The sequence below is a fragment of the Pleurodeles waltl genome, chromosome 5, assembly GCF_031143425.1.
Source record: "Pleurodeles waltl isolate 20211129_DDA chromosome 5, aPleWal1.hap1.20221129, whole genome shotgun sequence".
Lineage (NCBI taxonomy): Eukaryota > Metazoa > Chordata > Amphibia > Caudata > Salamandridae > Pleurodeles > Pleurodeles waltl.
Window position 1 is genome coordinate 1,812,974,523 of NC_090444.1, and position 21,568 is coordinate 1,812,996,090.

Sequence of the window (21,568 nt, forward strand, 5' to 3'; positions counted from 1 at the left end):
ACTCGCTCCAGTGAGAAGAGGTGTACGCGAGTATGTGTCCCAAACTTGCACATGAAAGTGGTCATGACTCTGTGGCAGCCTATTTTTTGAATTCCTAAATTTACCATTTCAAGATGGTGGACTCATCTTAGACAGGTAGCATAAAGTGTGCCTAGTGCATGGAGTGGACTGGCAAATGGCAGTAGCTGGGCCCTCGGGGGAAAAAAAAATTCTGAATACAAGAAAAAAATAAAATGGGATTGGAAAGGAGAGGGGGCAACAGACTAGCTGGAAGAGGGAGCGGCAACGCGGGGAGCAATGGGGTGAGCATGTGAGATGACGACAGTGAAAGTGAAAGCAAGAAGACATGCACTCAGAGTGCAGGAAGTGAAAGCAGAAAAACTAGGTACCTGAATGCAAGCAGTCGAAGGATACAAGTTAGTTCTCAAATCAAAAGGATAGTAAAGAAGGTGTGCGACACTGGAGGGACAAACCGAGAAGCCATCAATTAAGCAGCAAACAAATGAGTGGCCTGAAAACCAACCTAACAAGCAACATGCTGACCCAAATTCCACTGTAAGTATTGGTATTGGACACACAAGGTCTGTCGGAGAGCTGTAGGTAAGAGTTCAAAAGGATTGCCTCTTTAAAGTTGCTTTTGCAGGCAAAATACGCACCGTTTTTTAACAAAACGGTAAACAAATTTTCAGAAAAAGGTTTTGCTCATATTCAAAACTTTTCTTTCATTATTGAAAAATATGTTTGTGAAGATATTAAAATGTTCATATATGTTTGGCAATATATCACAGCATTACCAGAACCTAAGGCAAAAATAGTTGAAGACTGACCGTCTGTCTTTTTGCGCAACCACCAGGCTGATGGGTCATACTCTCCAAGGTAACAGACCATGCTACACAAATGCGCAGCCACTGACAGCCACCCCCAGCGTCTAATTAAATTTAAGGATTGGAATGGTATCATTCAAAATTATATGAAATATTGAGAAAGTGAGACAGGATGTTCATTAAAAAGATGTTTCAGAAACTGTTTTGAGTTTATGGAGCCTTAAGAGTCCAGCCCTTTCTGTCCACAAAGAGTTCCCGCTTGTTGCCAGCCTCATAACATCCAACTGGCCTCATAACATCCAACTGGCTTCCTTATCTGCAAGGAAGAAACATGTTTAGTAAACCACAGGAAGCCTCATTGTGCACACACACATTTCATAACCATTTTATTGGACTGTTGTGAAACCAACTCAAACTGCTGTCCAAGATACAGAGTCAAGGGGCAACAGAATTTTCCATGAAGGGAGAGGATTAGAAATAGGAAGGAAAACAAGAGAATAAAATATCTTCTTGAAGAATAGCAGTCTGTTTGGATTCCTGTATGCTGGTCATGGTTACTTCAAACACTACCACATGCTGGCGAGTTGGAGGTCTAACTTTACAGCGCGACATCTGATGAGGAATGCGGTGTAGAATATGTCTGACTTTACGAAGCCAATAACTTTTAGTTTATAAGAGATATCTTTCAGAAGATGGACTGCAATGTCAAGACTAAGAAACCTATTAATATCTAGGGACAACCCCAGTGGAGGGTCTCAAGCACACCAAATGAAATACCCTAAAATAGTATGTTTGCAGTGAGGATCATCTGCCCATCTTCTGGGCCCTGGAGTAGGGTAACTGGTCTTAGAAGTAAGGACTTTCTTTGTTGGATCAAAGAACGTGCAAGCCAGTTATGGTGGCAAACGTAAGTTCAGTGGAGACAACAAAGGCCTTCTGGGTGCCAGGATCGCTCCAGCGGGAGGCCCGATACATTGGTTTATAATGGTGACATCTTTGAAGGCTGTCAGTGTTTGAGGTAGAGAGGCTTCTTCCCATAGTTAATGTTGTCCTTAAGGGCTGGGTCCCCGACGTCCATCCGTACTTTGCACCACTTCAGCCCCTTCTTGTAAATGGGTTTTACAGAGTCAATAGACCACCTTGTGAGATACCTGTAACAAAAGCAAAAATACCAGCTGAGTCCTGGTTGACAAACTAAGTATTCTCAGTATCCTGTTGAGAGCTCTCTAGGCTTCCATTAAATGGTACTAACCTTTTAATTCATGCAAAGGTTTATACAAACAATGCCCAATCCTCATACATTAATGCATTTTACAAAGGTGGCAACAAAACAAACTTGAAGAACCCCCAGGAAGCAGCTTGTGTAGCTTTCTGGCCTCTATTAACCATCTCCTCATAGAACATTAAGTTGTGGAGCAGCATCAAGAGTAAACCAAGGCCCATTGCTCAAACGCACCCATCAGATGGGAGGGGTCTGCGCTAGCGATTCCCTGCTGATCGGTGGGAACCTGGCACCATTTAGCATGCGAAGGTGTGTCTACTGTGCTATGCATTAACTCAAATATACATTGTTTTGATTGTAGGTGCCAAGAAGCGAGGATTGTTTCTGCCATTTGCTGTGCAAAAGATTTGCAATAAATACAAATGTACATATCTGCAGTTATTGTGTAAGGAATACAGTCAGCACCATAAGGCAAAAGGGCAATTGGTCTCAATCTTGAAAGCGATGAGTCGCATTTGTCTTGGATGAGTGTTTGAAGTTTATATTAACAAACAGAGAAACTGAGTAAAGCCTTCAAGATAAAGTGAGCTGAGCAAGAAGAAAGGAGTACAAAAGAATCTTCAAATATCAGAATTAGTTGACACCTACCAATATCATTATGTTTGAGTCACTGTGAATTTGACAACAACCACCCATCAGGGAGTGAATTCAGGAACCCCTCATAATCAGAATATCACTGTTGATTGTTTCAGAGAGGCGATTCACTGAAAGATCCTGGTGTGATGCAGAACCCAGCTTTGAAACAGTGGCATCATTACTTTAAGGTAACCTATAATATAGCTGTGAAGAGAGGAACCTCAGGGCTGTTTCACAAGTTACAGGCAACGATGTGGTGTTTACACCGGCGAGTGTTATGTTAGCGTTTATTATCTCAGAGGGAATGTCTGGTCTCTGATCGTTCCTCAAGATGAATACTTGATTTTGTGATCGACCATCATGTTTTGCATCAGAGAAAACTGTTCATGTTATAAGATGCTAGTGGGTCTTACAAGAGCAAAGGAAACACTCTGGAGGATTTGCCAGTTCTCACGGAGGCTTGCCTAGCCCAGATGGCATCAGGAAGCTTTCTTCATCCAGGCAGATGCTACTCATGATAGTGGAGTGGCGCCCACAGTGTCTCATCGGATCTCTAATGTGGACCATTAACGTCATTGGCATATACACCCTTATAAGAGAGCTGAAGCATAAACCTAAAGAACAAGGTCAGGTCTTTACATTTGAACTACTCAGCAATCAGAATGTTTATTCACATCCAGAAGTATCCCAGAAACGAGTACACTAGCTACACTCGAAACATGCCAACCAAATCTATAGCAGTCACCACAGCGGTCATCAATAAGTACTCATCGCATCTAGTAATCAATACTTTCAAATAGCCCAACATGCTAAAACAACAAACTGTATACCATCAATTACTGTCACACAAATATTTTATTTTATTTTTTTTTCAATGAAAAAACCCAAAAGGTTAAGATGACTTCTACTTAGGTGTTGGAGTTTGAGATGTGCTGACAAAAAAAACTAAAACACTATGTGTAAGTTACAACTTTGGCCTAACTCTACAAGGGGTGCTTTCCCACCCACGGCTGACACAAGTGAACTTGGTTCAATTCAAAGCGATGATTGTGAAAGACTTGTTATTGTAGCCCCGCAAAACACTTTTCAATGTGTAACTGACGTTGAAGTATTACTTTTAGGTTACTAACAATCCCATAAAGGGAACAGGGGCACCGCAGAGACAGTAACAAACCTTATTTTGCTATTTGCAGTATCACACATACTGTACTAAGAACGAACAGTTAAGTCTAAATGATTTATTACAACAGGAACAATCTGTTTATTGGCACATCTAAAACAGCAACAAGCCATGTTATAAAGAATGAGAACAAAATAATTTAAAATGTTATCTAGAACCTAACACCCTAATGCCTACTTCTATACCCTATACTATGAGAGCATGAAAGGCAGAGAAACTTACAATCTAGAGTTCTACAGACTAGAGAGGGAGAAGAGATGCATTGTATACCTTGCTGACAGCAAGGGCTGTCTATCATCAGAGGCGTGAAGACAGTGTTCCCTACAAAGGGCAAATACCCACTGCGGTAGCAGTCCGTCGGTCTTCCTCTGGGAATTGGCTTTATCATTTTCAGTCTTTAGAAGAGATGTATCATCTGCGAAGTGTGAAGTGTGCTGGCAGCAGGTGAGACAGTCTCTGGTAGAACCTTGGGTAATAACCTGGGTGAAGGACCTCTCGACAAGTATTCAAGTGGCAGTCCTTATATACTAAATCTTATTAGGATTTGGAATTTGACAAATTTGGGAATGTCTGACACAGGTAATGCATATCAACGTATGCTTCTCGGATGTTTTCTTATGCGCATATAGGGCAAAAGGACGTAAACTCAGACTACATTATCCTAATTATATTTCTGCATGTTTTCTGATTTAACCTTGACATAGTAAGGAGGAGACATCTGAATTAGACAAATGGCGCATTAGATGTTGTATCTATGCCCTTAATCAAAAAACTTGATGATATCACAGTTCCAAGAAAAGATAAGGTCTGGCAACATCTGCGTCAAAAGGCAGACATGACAATGGTTCTGCATAAATAAGGGAATATGGCAGCTTCCATTGTCTAAAATGGAGTCAGGGCATACATGAGATAGAGTTGGGACTTAAAGTCATTCTAGTTTATTCAAACAATTATAACTGGTGCCTCGATCATAGACTGGCATTCAGAGGGCAAAGATCTAAGGGGGGTGGGACGGGGGATGAAATGGTAGAGCATAGCCATGCTGAACGATTTGGAGGACCCATCTGTCTGATGTGAGGGATCTACACCAACGGAGAAAGGCCGGATCCTGCCTCCCACGGGGTGGTTGTGAATCACTAAGGGCAAGGTAAAGCAGCTTGGAGAACGTTGCCAAAGGAAAAAGGGAGTGGTTGGACTGATGGCCTTTGCGTTGTCTGACAGATCAATTTCCGGCCTCTAAAGGACTGGGGTGAGTGCAGCTTAGGTTGTGGAGACTGATGTTGCCTAAATGCCAGCCCCCTACAGTAGTTTCAGAATTTACAGAACAAGTGAAGTAATTTTTTAGCAGGAGCCAAACCTGCGGAAAGCACGCTGTTGCCCTACTCTCCTTGAAGTGTTCCGAGGTAGAATTGGCTCTCAGTGAACAGGGATGAGCCATCGAACAACATATCCACAATCGAGGTCTGTATTGGCATAACCTCTTCTGGACTGTAAAATAAGTGCCAGTCTGCACTGACTCCAGCAGCAAACGCCGCCTCTGTGCTGGATGGGATAAGAGTGACTGGCGGACGGCACAAGCTCTGCAATATGTGGTCTGTGCAGACTAAAATGTTAGGCTTTAGTGTTCCAGAGATTCGCTGGTACAACAGTATAAAATGAAAAAATGGTGTGTCAGACTGACGCCCCCAATGTCCTCAGTGGTAGAACGAAATGTAAGGACCCCTCCAAAATACATGGAGACCCTCCTCCGCGGACCCATTAAGGAGCTCTAAGGCCAAGGGGCCACTGTCCATGCACAGTGCTGGGGGAGCCCCCTGGAACTCCGGGGCCCTCACGCACCACAGGGGCTATGTTACGCCACTGTAAGTCCTGCATCATGACAATCGTCATGACTTCCAAAGAGGCACAGTTTAAGTTACTGCCCGCGCCTCGGCTGATAAAAGTTGTTGTCCCTCTTCTAGGTTTGCTGAATGTACCAGTTTTTGGTTTACAAAATCCTGTCACCATGTTGCAGGGGCTCATGGTAGGTAGAAAAGATCACCGTGAGCTAAGAGGGGTCACAAGAGAAGGCAAAAATGTTTTTGCAGCACTCCTAAGCAAAATTTAAGTGAGACCGTGGCTGACTATGGAGGACTGGTGGGCAGCCCACAGTGTTTTCTTAAGGATTTTAGGGGGTTCCTGTTTGGAAAAGCTTTGTAATTTATTATCCTTTTATGCTAATTAGAGCACTATGCTGCCTAAAAATATCGAATTATACATTAAAAATGAGGAAAGTGGACTTTCCCAAGGGGCCTTTCAGAAGGTGGGGATCTTGGGCAATTGGCCACTTTGTCAATGCCTTAAAATGTCTCTGCCAGCCCGAACTCAGGCGTGATAGACTATCTGGGGCCCACCTGCATTGTGGATGGTGCATCAGCCCCCCGACTAGACTGTGCACCAGCTTAAAAGACCTATGTGGTTTCACGTCATGTAGCAGCTCAGTCATTTCTCCAGGGACTAAGGCAATCCCATAGAGAAGTATGCAGTAAAGAGAGGTGAATGATGAAACGTGTGCAGGGCCGGGTCAAGGGCAACAAGTTTTCATGTTTACTTAGTCCTTGAGACAAGTAGGCCCAACCCTCTGCAGCACAAACCCTTTGGCTGCCAGTTTACAGGGAGTGGAACTCTCTGCAGTTGAGGTAATGTGTTTCCAAAAGATAATGGTGTTCGAACTTGTATTTATGGTTCATTATTTGAAAGCCTTCATTATTAGGGTGAGTGCTGTAAATAAATGTTTTAAGGTCACACTTCACTACTGACGTTGGTTCCAGTACAAAAAAAAAAAAAGTGTACACATGTTTGAAAAGTTTAGGCTATGAGGCTAAGTATAATGCTCCCAGAATGCTCTCTGATTAGATGCAATTGTTTGCAGAAGCTTGTAAGCAAGAGAGAAGAGTCTTTGCTTTTAAAATAAAATGTTCCGAAAAAATGCAAGTAGGGAAAAAGTTTCGCTACCATGAAAATTTAGGTGCTATTTCTTTGAAGTGTCATTTAGTAAAATGTGTTGATGCATGCTAGTATTTCCAAAAAATATTTGTAATGGAAAATCAGTGTAACCATCTTCAACACGATTATGGGAAGCATGAAAATAAACAAACACTGAAAAAGTCAACTGATCCGACATAGTTTTATAAGTCTTTTAGTTTCATCAATGCGTGTCTTGTTTTGACATGGCTTTTGTAACATTTTATTGTTGTGGGAGCTACCAGGCCCTCAACATTGTAACAAACACTGGCAAACCCCCCCCAAAAAAGTTTCTGAACTCTAAAAGCACACGTTGCCACCAGTGGCATAACAAAGGCCCTGCAGCTGCCCTCCAGGGAACCCCTTCAGCACAGCACCTGCCCTGAGTGAGTCTGAAGAGGGGGCTCCTCCATGTTCTTTGCAAAGGGGCACCCTCCAGTTTCGTTACGTCACTGATTGCCGCTGTAGTTCCTGACACTGAACAAAACTACTTTGTGTGGCAATATGCTCCTTGTGGAAGAGCAGAATGCGATCACTCACAGTAAAGCCAGCCGAAAGAGAGAGAAATAGAAGTTTAATAAAAACAAAATATCTTTGTTAACACCAGACCTAATTAGGGACCAAGACCCACATGTAGGTAGCTTTTTGCATGACGCAAACAGCGAATTTCGCTGTTTGCGATGTGCAAAAAGCACATCGCGATGCACAAACCCAGTTTTGCGATTCGGTAACCTGGTTACCGAATCGCAAAACGGGTTTGCGACTCGCAATTAGGAAGGGGTGTTCCCTTCCTAATTGCGACTCGCAGTGCAATGTAGGATTGTTTTGTGACCGCGTGCTAACACTTTCACAAAAGGGAAGGGATCCCCATGGGACCCCTTCCCCGTTGTGAATGTCACTGTAAACATTTTTTCAGAGCAGGCAGTGGTCCTGCGGACCACTGCCTGCTCTGAAAAATAAAAACGAAAACATTTCATTTTTCGTTTTTGTAATGCATCTCGTTTTCCTTTAAGGAAAACGGGCAATACAAAAAAAAAAAAAAAAATGCTTTATTGAAAAGCAGTTACAGACATGGTGGTCTGCTGTCTCCAGCAGGCCCCCATCCCTGTGAGGGCCGCCATTCGCAAGGGGGTCGCAAATTGCAATCCACCTCATGATTATTCATGAGGTGGGCATTTGCGACCCCCTTGCGAATCGCAGATGGTGTCAGGGACACCATCCTACATTCGGATTTGCAACTCGCAAATTGCGAGTCGCAAATCTGAACCTACCTACATGTGGTCCCAAATTCTTAAAGAAAGTCACAAAAGTGCACCCATGGTATATGTCTTTGAATTAGTGGCTTTCAAGAGAAGTATACCAGGAAATCATACCCCAATAAAATATTTGTGAACTGTATTTTAGCATGGCTAAATACGCATGTGTAGATTTGCTCATGTGAAAATATTTTGAGCATTTGCAAGTTCATTTTCCCTCCAGCCACTTTCTTCCCAACCCTGGAAGAAGTTCTAATTCTGCCATTGTCAGGAGTACATTTCCAACCTTTCTTATTATGTGAAAATATTAGAGAGAAGATGGTGAAAATCTATAAAACTTGCAGGTTAGTAGGTTTGCAGACTCAAAGGCATTCCAGCCCAGGAACTATTGCTTACTGCTTCCTCCAGCCCCAGTACGCAGATCTGCAGAAAGGTGGCAAAATAAGGAAATTGCTACAGTAGGGATTGAAACTGCAAGTATTCAAGCCCTATTATGGTAGTAGCCCTGGCATAATCAGAGAGGCTATTATCAGAGCTCTTACATAAGGAGATTGCTGCCATAATTTGTCGCCACACTACATGGCACCAGAGGGACAAGTAGATCTTTTTACAGGACAAGTAGATTTGAGAAGCAACCTGTCCCCTGGACAAGTAGAGATTTTAATAAATTCCACACCCCTGATGTGTGACCAGTGCAGCCGCACTGGGCGCTGGCCTGGAAGGGGGGGGCACTGAACTCGGGGAGGAGGCGCTGTGTTTAATAATAGCTTATGATTTAAAGCGGGAAGGTGCCAAGTGCTGGCGATGTCAGGCGGATGATGCAGGCTTTGCGCACGTGGCTTGGTACTGTCTGAACATTCAGCGCTTCTGGGAGGAGGCTTTTCTCACCCTGGAAGAACTCGAATAGGGATCAGCTGCTTGCGTTATTGGGATGTGATAAAATGGTGCCAACCGCTAATAGGAGACTAGTAGCCATGGGCTTATCGCTAGCGTGGCGCAGGATTGCTATCCGGTGGACCAAGGGTCCGTGCCACAGATGAAGGAGTGCATACCGATATGGTATATTGCAGCACACACTCAGATGACTATAGAGAACTACAGCCTAATTGCTACAAACTGCGTGACATATGGGGGTCATATAGTGCACACCTACACAGAGAGCGAACTACTGTTGCCAATAGTCTGGGACCAGTGGGAGGAGAGCAGAAACTGCAACGTTGGAGGAGCGCAGGGGAGAAGATTCTGATTTGAAGCAATAAGAGGTTTTTCTATGGATGAGAGAAGGGCAATGTTATTGATAATAATATGCTAAGGTTACTATGCATATAGATTGTTCCACCGTGCATAATGCATACAGGGAGTCTTGCTGTTATAACAAATAACTTAATAAAATGAATGAAAGTTGGAAAAAAAAACGTATAATTTGAAAGCACCTGCTGCAGAGTTCCTTGTGAGTCCAGCTTTCAGGCAGCAATAAAAATGTAAAGGTAACTTTTGTGATTAAGGTTCCTGCTAGAAAGATGGAGTTTTGTCTTGTGGTAGTGTAGAGGGTTACTATGCCTGCTGCAAGGAACAGATCTGTATTTTATGTGGATAGCTGAGTGGATTAGTAAAGCCAGCATTTATCTGACGTTTAAAACAAATTAAATGTAAGTGAGGGAAGGGGGCTATGGAGAGATGAGGGGCAGTAGTGAGGGAATCTGAAGAGGAGATAAGGGGGGGGGGGGGGGGGGGGTGAAAGTGTTGCACCAGGCACCGCCGGCCCTGAACACTTGCACTGTAGCAACCTAATGACCTCTAGTTGTCGTCTAGGCAGCAACATGGCTGTGGGGGACTGGAAGTTTTGAGGTTCATGTAAAAGGAACAGTACAACAAGAGGCAAATGATCCGGCTCTTCGTGCCTACGGATCCTGTCTAATGTTTAACTTCACTGTAATCGGGTATGTAAGGGGCACTTGCAATACTGTGGTAAATGTATACTTGACAACAAGTTCAGGTAGTATACGGCCTCGCCAGACGGTTCAAAGGTGCACGTGTTTGTATTGTTTTCATACTTGAATAAAAAAAGAATATTTAAACCTAAAAATAAAACCAATGGGAAATTCTGCAGCTCACTGTATACATTAATGCAGATTTTCGGTAGGGTAAATCTTTAAGTAATTTGTGCGGGTGTAGGCGGAGACGGCCTTATGAGCACTCAGCGCCCGCACCTCCCTACGGAGATCAAAGCCACAAAGCACCATCAGTCTCCACGGAAAGGGGCTGAAGATCCCTCTGTGGGCCCAGAGGCCTGTTTTCATAACCTCACTAAGTGGGCAGCGGTGGCCCCGAAGGAGGGGACCTCTTCCAGGAGGACAGAGAGGTGGAGCACCTTTGAAGTGTTGTTAAGAGGTGAGACTTCCCACGAAGAAATGCATCTGTAGACTGAATATATGCTGAAGAAGCAGACAGCCATCCCTCGAGCAAATCGTGAGAATCCTTGCCTTAAGCTACATCCAGTTTCTGTTTCTCGGTGAAGAAACCAAAACGAGAGAATTTAGCCCCATGGTTTAAAAAAACTGGCAACAACATAATTAGACAGGAAGTGATTCGTCCACTACCGTCCCTTAAAGTCCTAGTGACACGCCTGGTCACCTCCACGACCCGCCTCGCTTGTTTCAGGTGCATCTTTAAGTTCAGTCGACATTTGTTCGAGATTGTGGTAACAAGGGACATAAAATACAGCGAAATGAAAAATCGCATGCACTGGAAAAATCTCGGGGAGAAATAATTACTATGGGATAATGGCCAGAGCAAACTCATGAGGACAGCTCCCATTTTAGAGCTCTGCCCACAGGAGGCATTCAGTTAGGGATGGTGGCATCATGTTCCTTTTTCGAGCCTGGGAGCCCGGGAAAACATTTCTTTTAGATGAATGGGCCAGCGGGCTCCGTCTCCAGTACTTAAGAATCCTGCTGTCGCGCTTCTCCATTTTTCGATCCTTAAATGTACTCCCCAAGCATCCAACTGAACAGGTCAGTTTCTTCCACAGGAACCTTTGCGGAAAGTCCTCAGAGTTTTTTTTTTTTTTTTTAATGTCATTACTACAATCTTAACTTATATTGAACGCCATAAAAATAATCCTTATATATAGTTACAAAAGCAGGCAGACATTCTATGCTTAGTTAGGTTGACTGTGTTTATGTCTCGATAGCCTCTCTGCAAATAAATACTCAAATATTTCTTAGGAGATTCACAGACGGTGCCAGGGTACACGTGGCTGTAGTTAATGCCTGCAGCCTGTGTACTTGCTCCAAAAATAAAATGACTATTTACTTTAGGGCTGGCCCACAGACTGCTTTAGCGCCAGCATATTTCCCCCCCCCCCAAAAAAAAATCATAATAAAAATACATACATACAAAGAGAGGCTTTCGGTGAGCCGGATTTACCCATCACTCGCTTCCAGAGATGAAAGAACTACTTATCTTTGGTAATTAAATTGTTGGCAGATCCATGATCTTTCTGCAACTTCCTCACCTTAGGAATAGCCTCTAAGTGCCAGATTTGTCTGAAAACATCTTTCCAAACAATAGCTCTCTGGCGCCCCCAAGCACATTTAGTGCAACTCTGCAAGACGGATGTGACAACTTCTGGGTATAGTTGGCACAAACCTGTGTGCTGGTGTCAGTTCCTGGCACTTTTTCCACACTCCATGGAAGCAAAGAAGAGCAAATGAGAGACCATCAATGACCGAGACAAATACAGCAGAAAGAAATGTCTGCCTATGTTGGGATCTTAGTGAACACAGCACTGACCTATAAAAGCGCAGGGAGGACAGTGAAGCATCTGCAGGCAGATGATGTATCCACCAGAAATATCGTCAACCAATCTACAGCACCGAAGGCCAGTGGGGCTTGCCTTGGGAACAACATCTTGAACTTATCCTGCTGAATGAAAAGATTTAGGAAGAAAAAGTCCAAGATGAGTCTCGGAACCTTGTTCTTCTTAGGAACCAAGAAGTAAAAGGATCGTTGCATGAATGAGATGTGTGGGAGCAACATGAGCGCCTCCGCAAAATGGCGTCTACTGAACATCCGGGATGAGAAATCTAAACCCATGGGGTGCATATGGGTGACCCTGGGACTGCCTGTAGCCCAGCAACATATTGTAAAACTGTGGGGAGTGGGGCGGGCACCAGAACTGGGGCACTGGAAGCGGGACATGGATCGGTGCATGTTGGCGAGAAGGTTATATATGAAGGTTGCGGCTGTTCCCAAAATGGTGTGACAATCTGGGACAATAGAATGAATGCAGGCGCAGTCCTTGAACTCCTCTCCCTACATCAGCTCTGACGAGTCACTCCCTAATCATCTGCGTTGAATGCGGATATTCACGATAAGGGGGCGGTGAGGCTGGGGACAGGGAATGGTTGATGTTGAGGGGGAATTGCTATTAATGATCATGACGGTGTACAGCAGTATTCGTTTTTGTTATTAACTGCATCATCATAAAGATGTATATAAAAAAAAAAAAAAAGGGATAAAAATCCTGTGTCCCCTTCTTAAAAGGGCCTCTTTGTTCAGCAGGGCAAGAGCAGTTGCTGCCAATATTAAGGGGTGTGCCAGAGAATAAGTCTTTGTAGAAGGAGGGCAACTATGCGAAGGGACAGACAGGGAAGGGCCAAAGCCTATGTCGACTAGCTGGATAACCCAGCGATCTGTCATGATGGTCTCTCAACTCAAGAAAAAATTAACCACCCTCCTCCACCGGAATATGGTGGCTGAAAGAGGCATGGGTGGAGAGTCCGTGAGCTTCTGAGGCAGAAAAGCCAGGACTAGATCAGCTGCTGCTGTTGAAGATGCCATCCCCTAGATCTACCGTGCCCCTAAAGGAGCGATACACTTGTTGGGGCACTTAGCCTGGCTATGAAAGTTGTTACTACCAGAATGGCAGTCTTGGAATAAGCTTAACATTTTCTGTACTACCGATGAAACTGCCTTAAAGATTTCAGTGAGAAAGTAAGATTTAGCCACTCCAGACACAGTTTCCTCTAGTTCTTCTGTTGCTTTTCGTTCCACCATAATGAATGAAGAGACCTCTACTGAAGCACGGCAGAGGAGTGAGCGCTCTTTCTGGAGATGTACTCACGGTACTTACATTTTATAAATCAAGATATAATACCACAAAACTGTTTTGAGGAGGAAGGAGCTTATCAGCCTCAGAGTCATTGTATTCTGTACTCAGTCCTCATCAAACATGGTAAGCGAAAATAAATCAGTCGCAAAGAGTTCTCCCATCTGTGAAAAAACTCTAGGTCCTAGAACAACGTTCAACAATAGACTTGTCATCAAAACATCTCTAAATCATCTTGTTCACCACTCAGATGTAATATACTTCTATGGCGGCGTCTAAGTACACATCACAGACAGCAATGACCTATCAGAATAATGGAGCTTTGGAGGGCATCGACTTCTGCTGAGATGCCAGGGCCTATGGAAGCGCAGCCTGGAGGCTTGGATGCCACTGGACCCACTAAACTAGAGGGGGGGGGGTGGGCTTGGGAGGGGGGGGGGGGAGCACCCCACTGGGAAGAAGCGAACAGAATACTAGAATAATCTTGAACAAATCTAGTACGGCCATCCAAAATGCCTCTATGTCCACGGGGTTGACGGAAGGAATCCCTTCTATGTCAGGACACAGAGGTGAGGATTAGGCTTTGACTAGGGGTGTAGGAGACAATACATTTCTGGGGGGGACAGGGACAGCCTTGGGGACTTTCCATCAACCCTATACAAATCGCTCGTTGTTTATGAACTGCAGGCTCAGATAAATATACACAATCATATATATTGGAAGTGAAATAGGGAGAAAGGAAGGCATGTTTACACAGTCTGAAAGTATCTTTTATTGTTATTTATATTCACAAAGTAATTAGCTCAAATGTGAAAATAACATGTTGATTAACCTTGCATCTTCATGCACCAAGCAAATCAAGGTAGGAGGGTAAAAAGGAAAAACATACCCTTTGCGCCCCACACCCATCATGCCCTTCGCCTCATGCCAATTGGAACCGCACTGGAGAGATCAAAAGCGATTAGGTACAATAGTTGTAAAATGTGCTCGGAAACCATAGTTCTAATAACACTTCTACTCCTGTGTGTGAGCATTTCAACTGAAGAAACTCTTGGAGTTACAGTCTATATAAACATGGATTCTCTAATCTCTGTATAAACTGCAGTCACTAATTTCTTTAGAAACGGCTGTTTGTGATGCACCAAGTCACAGCGTGTAAAGAAAAGACATTCACTGATTATAAAGAAAAGACATCAGAAAATGACTATGATAGGGTTATTACAGTCGAGTTCTGACATTACAATGCCTTCTGCCAGAGCTAGCAGCCAAGGTAAAAGGCAGATCATGTCAAGGAGCATAATTAATAAAGCTGTTTAAAGCAAAAAATTGAATGTTGCTTTTCTTTCTTCTGCTCTACTTTAATAGATTGAAATGACAGAACCTATGCACTAAGGTTTTAAGTGGTTTGTGGGAAAGTTGGTGGTGTGACCATGTATTATATGGGGTAAAATACCCCCTGTGTACATAAGGATATTGAAAGTCACCTTAAAGTTCATACCTTATAAACAAGCAGTGGCAAAGTCAATAGGTCTCACCTATGTAAGTTCTATTGCCTTTGCCAATGTGTTTTAGCCATGCTGTACACTAGTGAGACTACTATTCAGCATGGCTCAAAGTTAATGGCATAAAGGAGAATGATGGGTCATCGACTGGTGTGGCATAGTATCATGGAGTAAGTAGAGTGTCCTAGAATGGAGCAGTAAACTTAACTTTGATGGAACAGGGGTCCCTGGAAAAAAATGCAACACCCCTCCCATAAACAATGATATTAAAGTAGTATGCAAATGGAATGTTTTATGCATTTATTCAAATCAAAATATAAAAGATCAAATGTAGTGGGAAAACATCAACAGGGGAAATCGAGAAAGACTGGTATTCGGGCATTACAAAAGTTATCTGGATGACCCAATGTCGCCAATTACAAGAACTATTTAAAAAGTAACCTATATAGTACAGTGGTTTGGAGGAGGCTGGCCTGGTTTGTAGTGGGTACCTATGGTACTTACACCTTATACCACATCCAGTTATCCCTTATTAGTGAAATGTAGGCAGTGCCTAGACGCCAGGCTCTCTAGGGGTGGTTGTAGCCAAGGTTCATCTAGGAGACATGCAAAGCTCATGCAATACCACTGTAGTCACACAGTACTCACACACATGCAAGAAAATACTCAGTGTTACAAAAATAAAGGTACTTTATTTTAGTGACACAAATGCCAAAAATACCATTGAGACTATACTCCCTTAGGAGGTAAGTAACCCACCAATTATATACACTAGTATGCAGCAATAGCAATAAAAACAGAAAACAGTGCAATTAGTGAAAATCACAATGGTTAGAAATGGGCCTAGGGGAAACACAAACTATGTACTAAGAAACTGGAATGCGAATGTCTGTTTCCCACCTAGGCAAGTGTGGTGTGTAGAGGGGCGCCAGGAGTATTAGAAAATACCAAAGGTAAGTAATAGAACCCACCTCCGAGCCCAGGAAAGCAGGAGTAAATCACAGTAACTTTCCCAGAACACACAAGAACCTGAGAAAGAAGATAATGCAAGAACCAGAAGATACTTCAAGACACAAAGGGTGGATTCCTGGACCTAAAGACTTGTGGAAGAATGGGACTAAGTCCAAGAAGCGCAGAAGAGTCCAGGGAGGACAGGAGCCCCTGCTAACCTGAATCAAGGTGCAAAAGAAGAACCACTGGTGAAGAACAACAGTCAGTACTGCACCCAAGAAGATGGATGCGGGTTGGTGCAGATGATATCCCACACCGGATGGATGATTTCAGTCTGGTTTGCATCGCTGGATTCCACCAACAAGCCTTGGCACAGGCAAAGCTCATGGTTAGTGGAAAATGGCACTGCCCGGGACCAGGAGGGACCTGGTGGACTCTACCCAGGAGGAGGAGTCACAGGGGGCTCTCAGCAACTCAGAAAGCCCACAGAATACCAGCCGGCACACACAGGAGTCCCCCAGCACGGGGACAAAGGAGTTGCAAAAGGAGGCCCACGCAGCACAAAAACAAAGGATCCCACGCCACCAGAGAACCACTCAGGAAGCTGTGCATCTCAGGAAGGAGTGCTGGAGGCCGGAGCTACATTGTGCACAAAGAATTTCATAGAAGGATGCCACACGCCTTGGCAACTGAAAAACACGTGGTGCACGGGGTACTGTCTTGTTTGAGAAGGCAAGCTCTTACCTCCACCAAAGTTGGACAGTAGGACATCAGGACCACTTCAGTCCACCACCCGTGATGCAGGATCCATGCAACTCTTCAGGAGAGGGGACCCACGCAGATGGTCATCATTGCAGAGAGGTGCCTGCTTCAGCAGGGGAGTGACTCCTTCACTCCAAGGGAGATTCGTTCATTCTTCTGGTGCAGACTGAAGACAGGCTGTCCTCTGAGGATGCACAACCGTGAAACAGCTGCAGTTGCTGGCAGGAGCTGAAGTTACAATGTTGCAGAAGTCGTCTTTGCTTCGTTGTTGCAGTTTAGTTCCTGGAGGGTCCAGATGCAGTTTCTTCGGTGAGAAGGTGAAGTAAAGGATGCAGAGGATTCCTGCTGGAGTCTTGCAATCTGAATTTGAAGATCCTCCCAAAGGAGAGACCCTAAATAGCCCTGAAAGGGGGATTGGTCACCTAACCAGGTAAGCACCTATCAGGGGACGGCTCTGACACCACATGCTGGCACTGGCCACTCAGATGCTCCCAGAGTTCGCTGCCAATTTGGAATCCAAGATGGCAAAACCCAGGGACCCTCCGGAGGAGCTCTGAGCACCACACCTGGGGTGGTGATGGACAGGGGAGTGGTCACTCCCCTTTCCTTTGTCCAGTTTCGTGCCAGAGCAGGGACTGGGGGTACCTGAACTGGTGTAGACTGGATTATGTAAAGAGGGCACCAAATGTGCCCTTCAAAGCATTTCCAGTGGCCTGGGGAAGGAAGCTACCACTTCCAAACCTATTTCCAAGGGGGGAGGGTGTAGCACCCCTCCCCCAAAGGAAATCCTTTGTTCTACCTTCCTGGGCTTGAGCTTCTCAAGCAACAGGAGGGCAGAAACCTGTCTGAGAGGTGGCAGCAGCTGGGGCTGCCTGGAAAACCTCAGAAGGCTGGAATGGCAATACTGGGAGTCCTCTAAGGAGCCCCTAGAGTGCATGAAATCATACAACCAATGCTTGCAAAAGCCTTGGGGTATGATTCCAACATGTTTGATACCAAACATACCTATGTTCGGAGTTACCATTATGTAGCTGGGAATAGGGAGTGACCTATTTCCAGTACACATGTAAAATGGCATCCCGCACTCCTGAAGTCTGGGAAAATGGTCCTGGAGGTCGTCGGGGCACCTCTGCTAGTGCAGGGGTGCCCTCACACACAGGTACTCTGCACCCTGCCCTCAGGCTGGAGGGCCTGCTATAGGGGTGACTTATAAGTGACCTGGTGCAGTGTAACTGGCAGTGAAAGGGTGCATGCACCTTTTCACGCAGGCTCCAATGGCAGTCCTGCAGAAGCCTTTGCATGGGCACCCTATGGGTGGCAAAAGAAATGCTGCAGCTCATAGGGATCTCCTGGAACCCCAATGCTCTGGGTACCCAAGTACCATATAATAGGGACTTATAAGGGGGCACCAGTATGCCAATCTTGGGTGAAATACTGAGTTACCAGTATGCAACAACCATAATTTAAGGGAGAGAGCATAACTGTTGGGGTCCTGATTAGCAGGATCCCAGTAGACACACTCAAACACACTGGCAAACAGGCCAAATGTGGGGGTAACCAAGCTAGAAAGAGGCTACTTTCCTACAAGGTAAGCATCCACAATAATGATTTACAAGCTTTTATACACCCACTTTTACATGAATGACTCAAATAGTGAATCAAGAAGTCATTAGCTCATAGTACCTATGCTTATGCCAACTTATGTACAATATCACAAATTTAAGTCAAGGTACTTTGGCCGACGATATTTAGATCACCTAGACAAGTATCAGGATCATCCTAAGCCTTCGTTAAGCTTGAGTTAAAAGGGTTACAGAGTACTTGTAACCAAAACGGGCAAGATAAATCTGACTCACGTCTCATATGAGTGACAAGGCAATCAATGGAGATCTGAATCTCTAATCAAGCGCCAATGCCATAAAGTAGTAGAGTGGAGTAGTGTCACAGTGTAATAGAGTGTCATAGAGTGGAGTGGCAGAGTGCCGTAGAGTGGAAAGGCATAAGTATGAGTGAACTGGAGTAGAGTGAAGTAAAGTAACGTGAACTTGCACAGAGAAAGTTGGGTAGAGTGCTGTTGAGCATTATACATTGTTGTATAGTGGAGTGGCATAGAGGGTTGTGCAGTGGCGTTGAGTAGAGTATTGTAGATTAAAGTGGCATAGAGTGGAGTAAAGTGGAATGGAGTGGCGTATAGGGAGTTGTGTAGGGAGTTACAGAGTGGAGAAAGTGTTAGAGTTTAATGGAATAGAGTGTCAGAGTCTAGTATCATGGAGTGTAATGTCAGAGTGAAGTGTCAGAGTGGAGTTGGGTGGTCTAGAGTGAAGTGGCATAGAGTACAGTGTTGCAAAGTAGATTGGTGTAGAGTGTGGTGGTATAGAGTGCGTTGGTTTTGAGTAAAGTGGTGTAGAGTGCATTGACGAAGACTGCACTGGTTTAGCGTACAGTGCAGTAGCGTAGAGTGGTGAAGAGTAGAGGGGAGCAGAGTGGAGTGGCACGGCATAGATTGCAGTGGTTCAGAGTGATGTGTCAGAGTGATGCAGTGCATGGTAGAGTGGAGTGGTGCAAGGTAGAGTAGACTGGTGCAGAGGGCAGTGATGCAGAGTAGAGTAGCATAGAGTGTAGTGGCATATAGTACATTGGTGTAGAGTGCAGTAGAGTGGCATATAGTCGAGCGGTGCAGAGTAGAGTGCCGTGGTGCAGAATAGAGAGGAGTATAGTTCAGTGGCAGAGTGCAGGGTTGCAGAGCAGAGTGTCATAAAGGGCAGTGGTGTAGAGTAGAGTGGCATAGAATGCATTGGTGTAGAGTGCAGTGATGTAGAGTAATGCAGAGTAGAGAAGAGTGGCTTAGAGTACAGTGGTGCATAGTAGGATAGAGTTCCATAGAGTGCCATGGCATAGTGTAGATTGCTGCAGAGTACAGTATAGTGGTGAAGAGTAGATTGTTGCAGAGTGGAGCATAGTGATGTAGAGTGCAGTAGCATAGAGCAGATTGGAGTGGTGCAGGGTAGATTAGACTGGCATAGCAAAGAGTGGAATTGCGTAGATTGCAGTGGCATAGAGGAGATGATTTCAAAGTAGAGTGAAGTGCCTACAGTGGAGTGGTGTAGAGTAGAGTAGAGTGCTGTGGTGCAGAAAAGAGTGCATTGGGACCGAGTACAGTGGCATTGAATGCAGTGGTGCAGAGTAGAGTGGAGTTCAGTGGCAGAGTGTAATGTTGCAGATTAGAGGGTCGCAGAGTACAGTGGTGTATTGTAGAGTGGCATATAGTGCAGTCGCCTAGAGTGCTGTGGCGCAGAGTACAGTGGCATTGAAAGCAGTGGAATAGAGTGCTGTGGTGCAGAGTAGATTGGCATAGAGTGGAGTGGCATAGAGTGCATTGGTTTTGAGTAAAGTGGTGAAGAGTGCACTGGCAGAGTGCAGGGGTGTAGTGTACAATGGTTAGAGTAGAATAGCATAGATTGCAGTGGCGTAGAGTAGAGTGATGTAGAGTGGAGTGGTACAGCATAGATTGCAGTGGCGTAGAGTAGCACAGAGTGGAGAAAAGTGGTGTAGGGTGCAGTGGCATAGGGTAGATTGTTTCAGAGTAGAGTGAAGAAAAGATAGAGAAAAGATAGTATACTTCAATATGCTTAAGTATGTAATGATAACAACAACATAAATAATAACGCTAGGCATAACGGCCCAAAATTAAATATGGCTTCTCCCTGTTAGCCAGGCTGTAATCAAGCCCTTCATTACCTAGATAAAAAAGCATTAAGCATACATCTTAGAAAAATATACCCTTCTAAAACCTAAATTGTTGTGGGAAAGGGTAAAATCTGGGCCCAATTTCGACTTCACTGTTTCACCAACTGGTGTGATCTTAGGCAAATACAAATACTGTGTTTCACAGTCTCCTTTCTAGCCTGCAGGCACCAGGCTGAGTGGGACTCTGTTTCCTCTTTAGATCTTCCTCATTGTTCTGCAGCTCCTCTTAAAGGCATCCTGCAGTGCTCCTCTTCAAGGCGGCAGCAGGTGATGCAGACAGTAATCATCCAAAACTCTTCTCCTCCTCCTGCCCTTTGTTCTTATGAGCACCCTTAATGCCCACAGCTGTGAACAGGCCAAACAAAACGGCAGTGGGCCTCCTGACTAACCTTCATTCTGTTACCATCAGACTGGAGGATGGTCCCTACAGGGATATTATAAGTAGCGCTTTTGTGCGCTAATGGCCCTCTGAATAATAGATGTAAAAGGGGAAATTATTTTGTCCCCTTGTCCCCCCCACCTTCGTCCCCTGTGTCCCCCACCCTCCAAAATCTGGGGGGATACGTCCCCCGCGTCCCCCACACTTCCTACGCCCATTGCTTTGACCTTCCTTCACTTTACTCCAGCAGCCATGACTGTATAAACACGATTAACTACATTTCCCATGAACCCTTCGGAAAGAAAGAAAAACAAAAAGGTTAATCCAACAGGAGCTGTACTTCTTCCTATAACAACCCATGAGGACCATTTGCCCCCCCCCCCTCTTTTCTCTGCTCCAGCAGCTGAAGATAAGTGGTCCTTACGATCTTTTGTTTGTGTGCACTGGAAGACGGCACCGAACACTACACAAAGGAAAAGGCGGGCCCGTTTGCTGCCGTTGCAACGTGTGCTATTGTGTACTTTTGTGTTCTGTGCATTACACCTCAGGGCCGCGGGAGGGTTCACGTTACTACTCGGCCGTTGGAGCTTGCAGCCCGGCTCCCTGCGCGGTGCGGTCGCCGACTGCTCGGGGGTCAGCGCATAAGAATTTCATTGCACTCACCCGATCTCCCGTCGCTCTGCGCCTCTCTGACTCGTTGTCAGACACGGGCAGTGCTCAAATTGCACAGGGGCTGCAAGTGACACACTCTGGGCTTGGAATTAGCATTGTTCAAGATAAAAGGCACCCTCCGCCTGGAGATTTGCACCCGTGCCCCGGGTAGGATCACCCTGTAAGCAGGGAGTTTTTCTGGGACTCATCCCAGGCGGCTTATTCCCATAGTAAAGTGGGTGGAAGTCCAGAGGCCTGCGAAAACCGTTCTCTGGGTCTATAATTGGGGACGTGCCAACTGTATTGGGTATCACTCCCCTGTTATTCCCCCTCTTGCTGTCT

General features: G+C 44.9%; 1 protein-coding gene across 1 annotated transcript in view; it reads right to left on the minus strand.

Moving 5' to 3' along the window:
- Positions 1 to 1,193: 1,193 nt before the first annotated feature.
- Positions 1,194 to 21,568, minus strand: part of MRPS18A (mitochondrial ribosomal protein S18A) — a 124,287-nt gene continuing 103,912 nt past the window's right edge. The window contains exon 6 of the mRNA XM_069236303.1: positions 1,194 to 1,975. Coding sequence (XP_069092404.1) covers positions 1,831 to 1,975 — 145 coding nt within the window. The 3' untranslated portion in view covers positions 1,194 to 1,830. The remainder of the gene's footprint in view (positions 1,976 to 21,568) is intronic.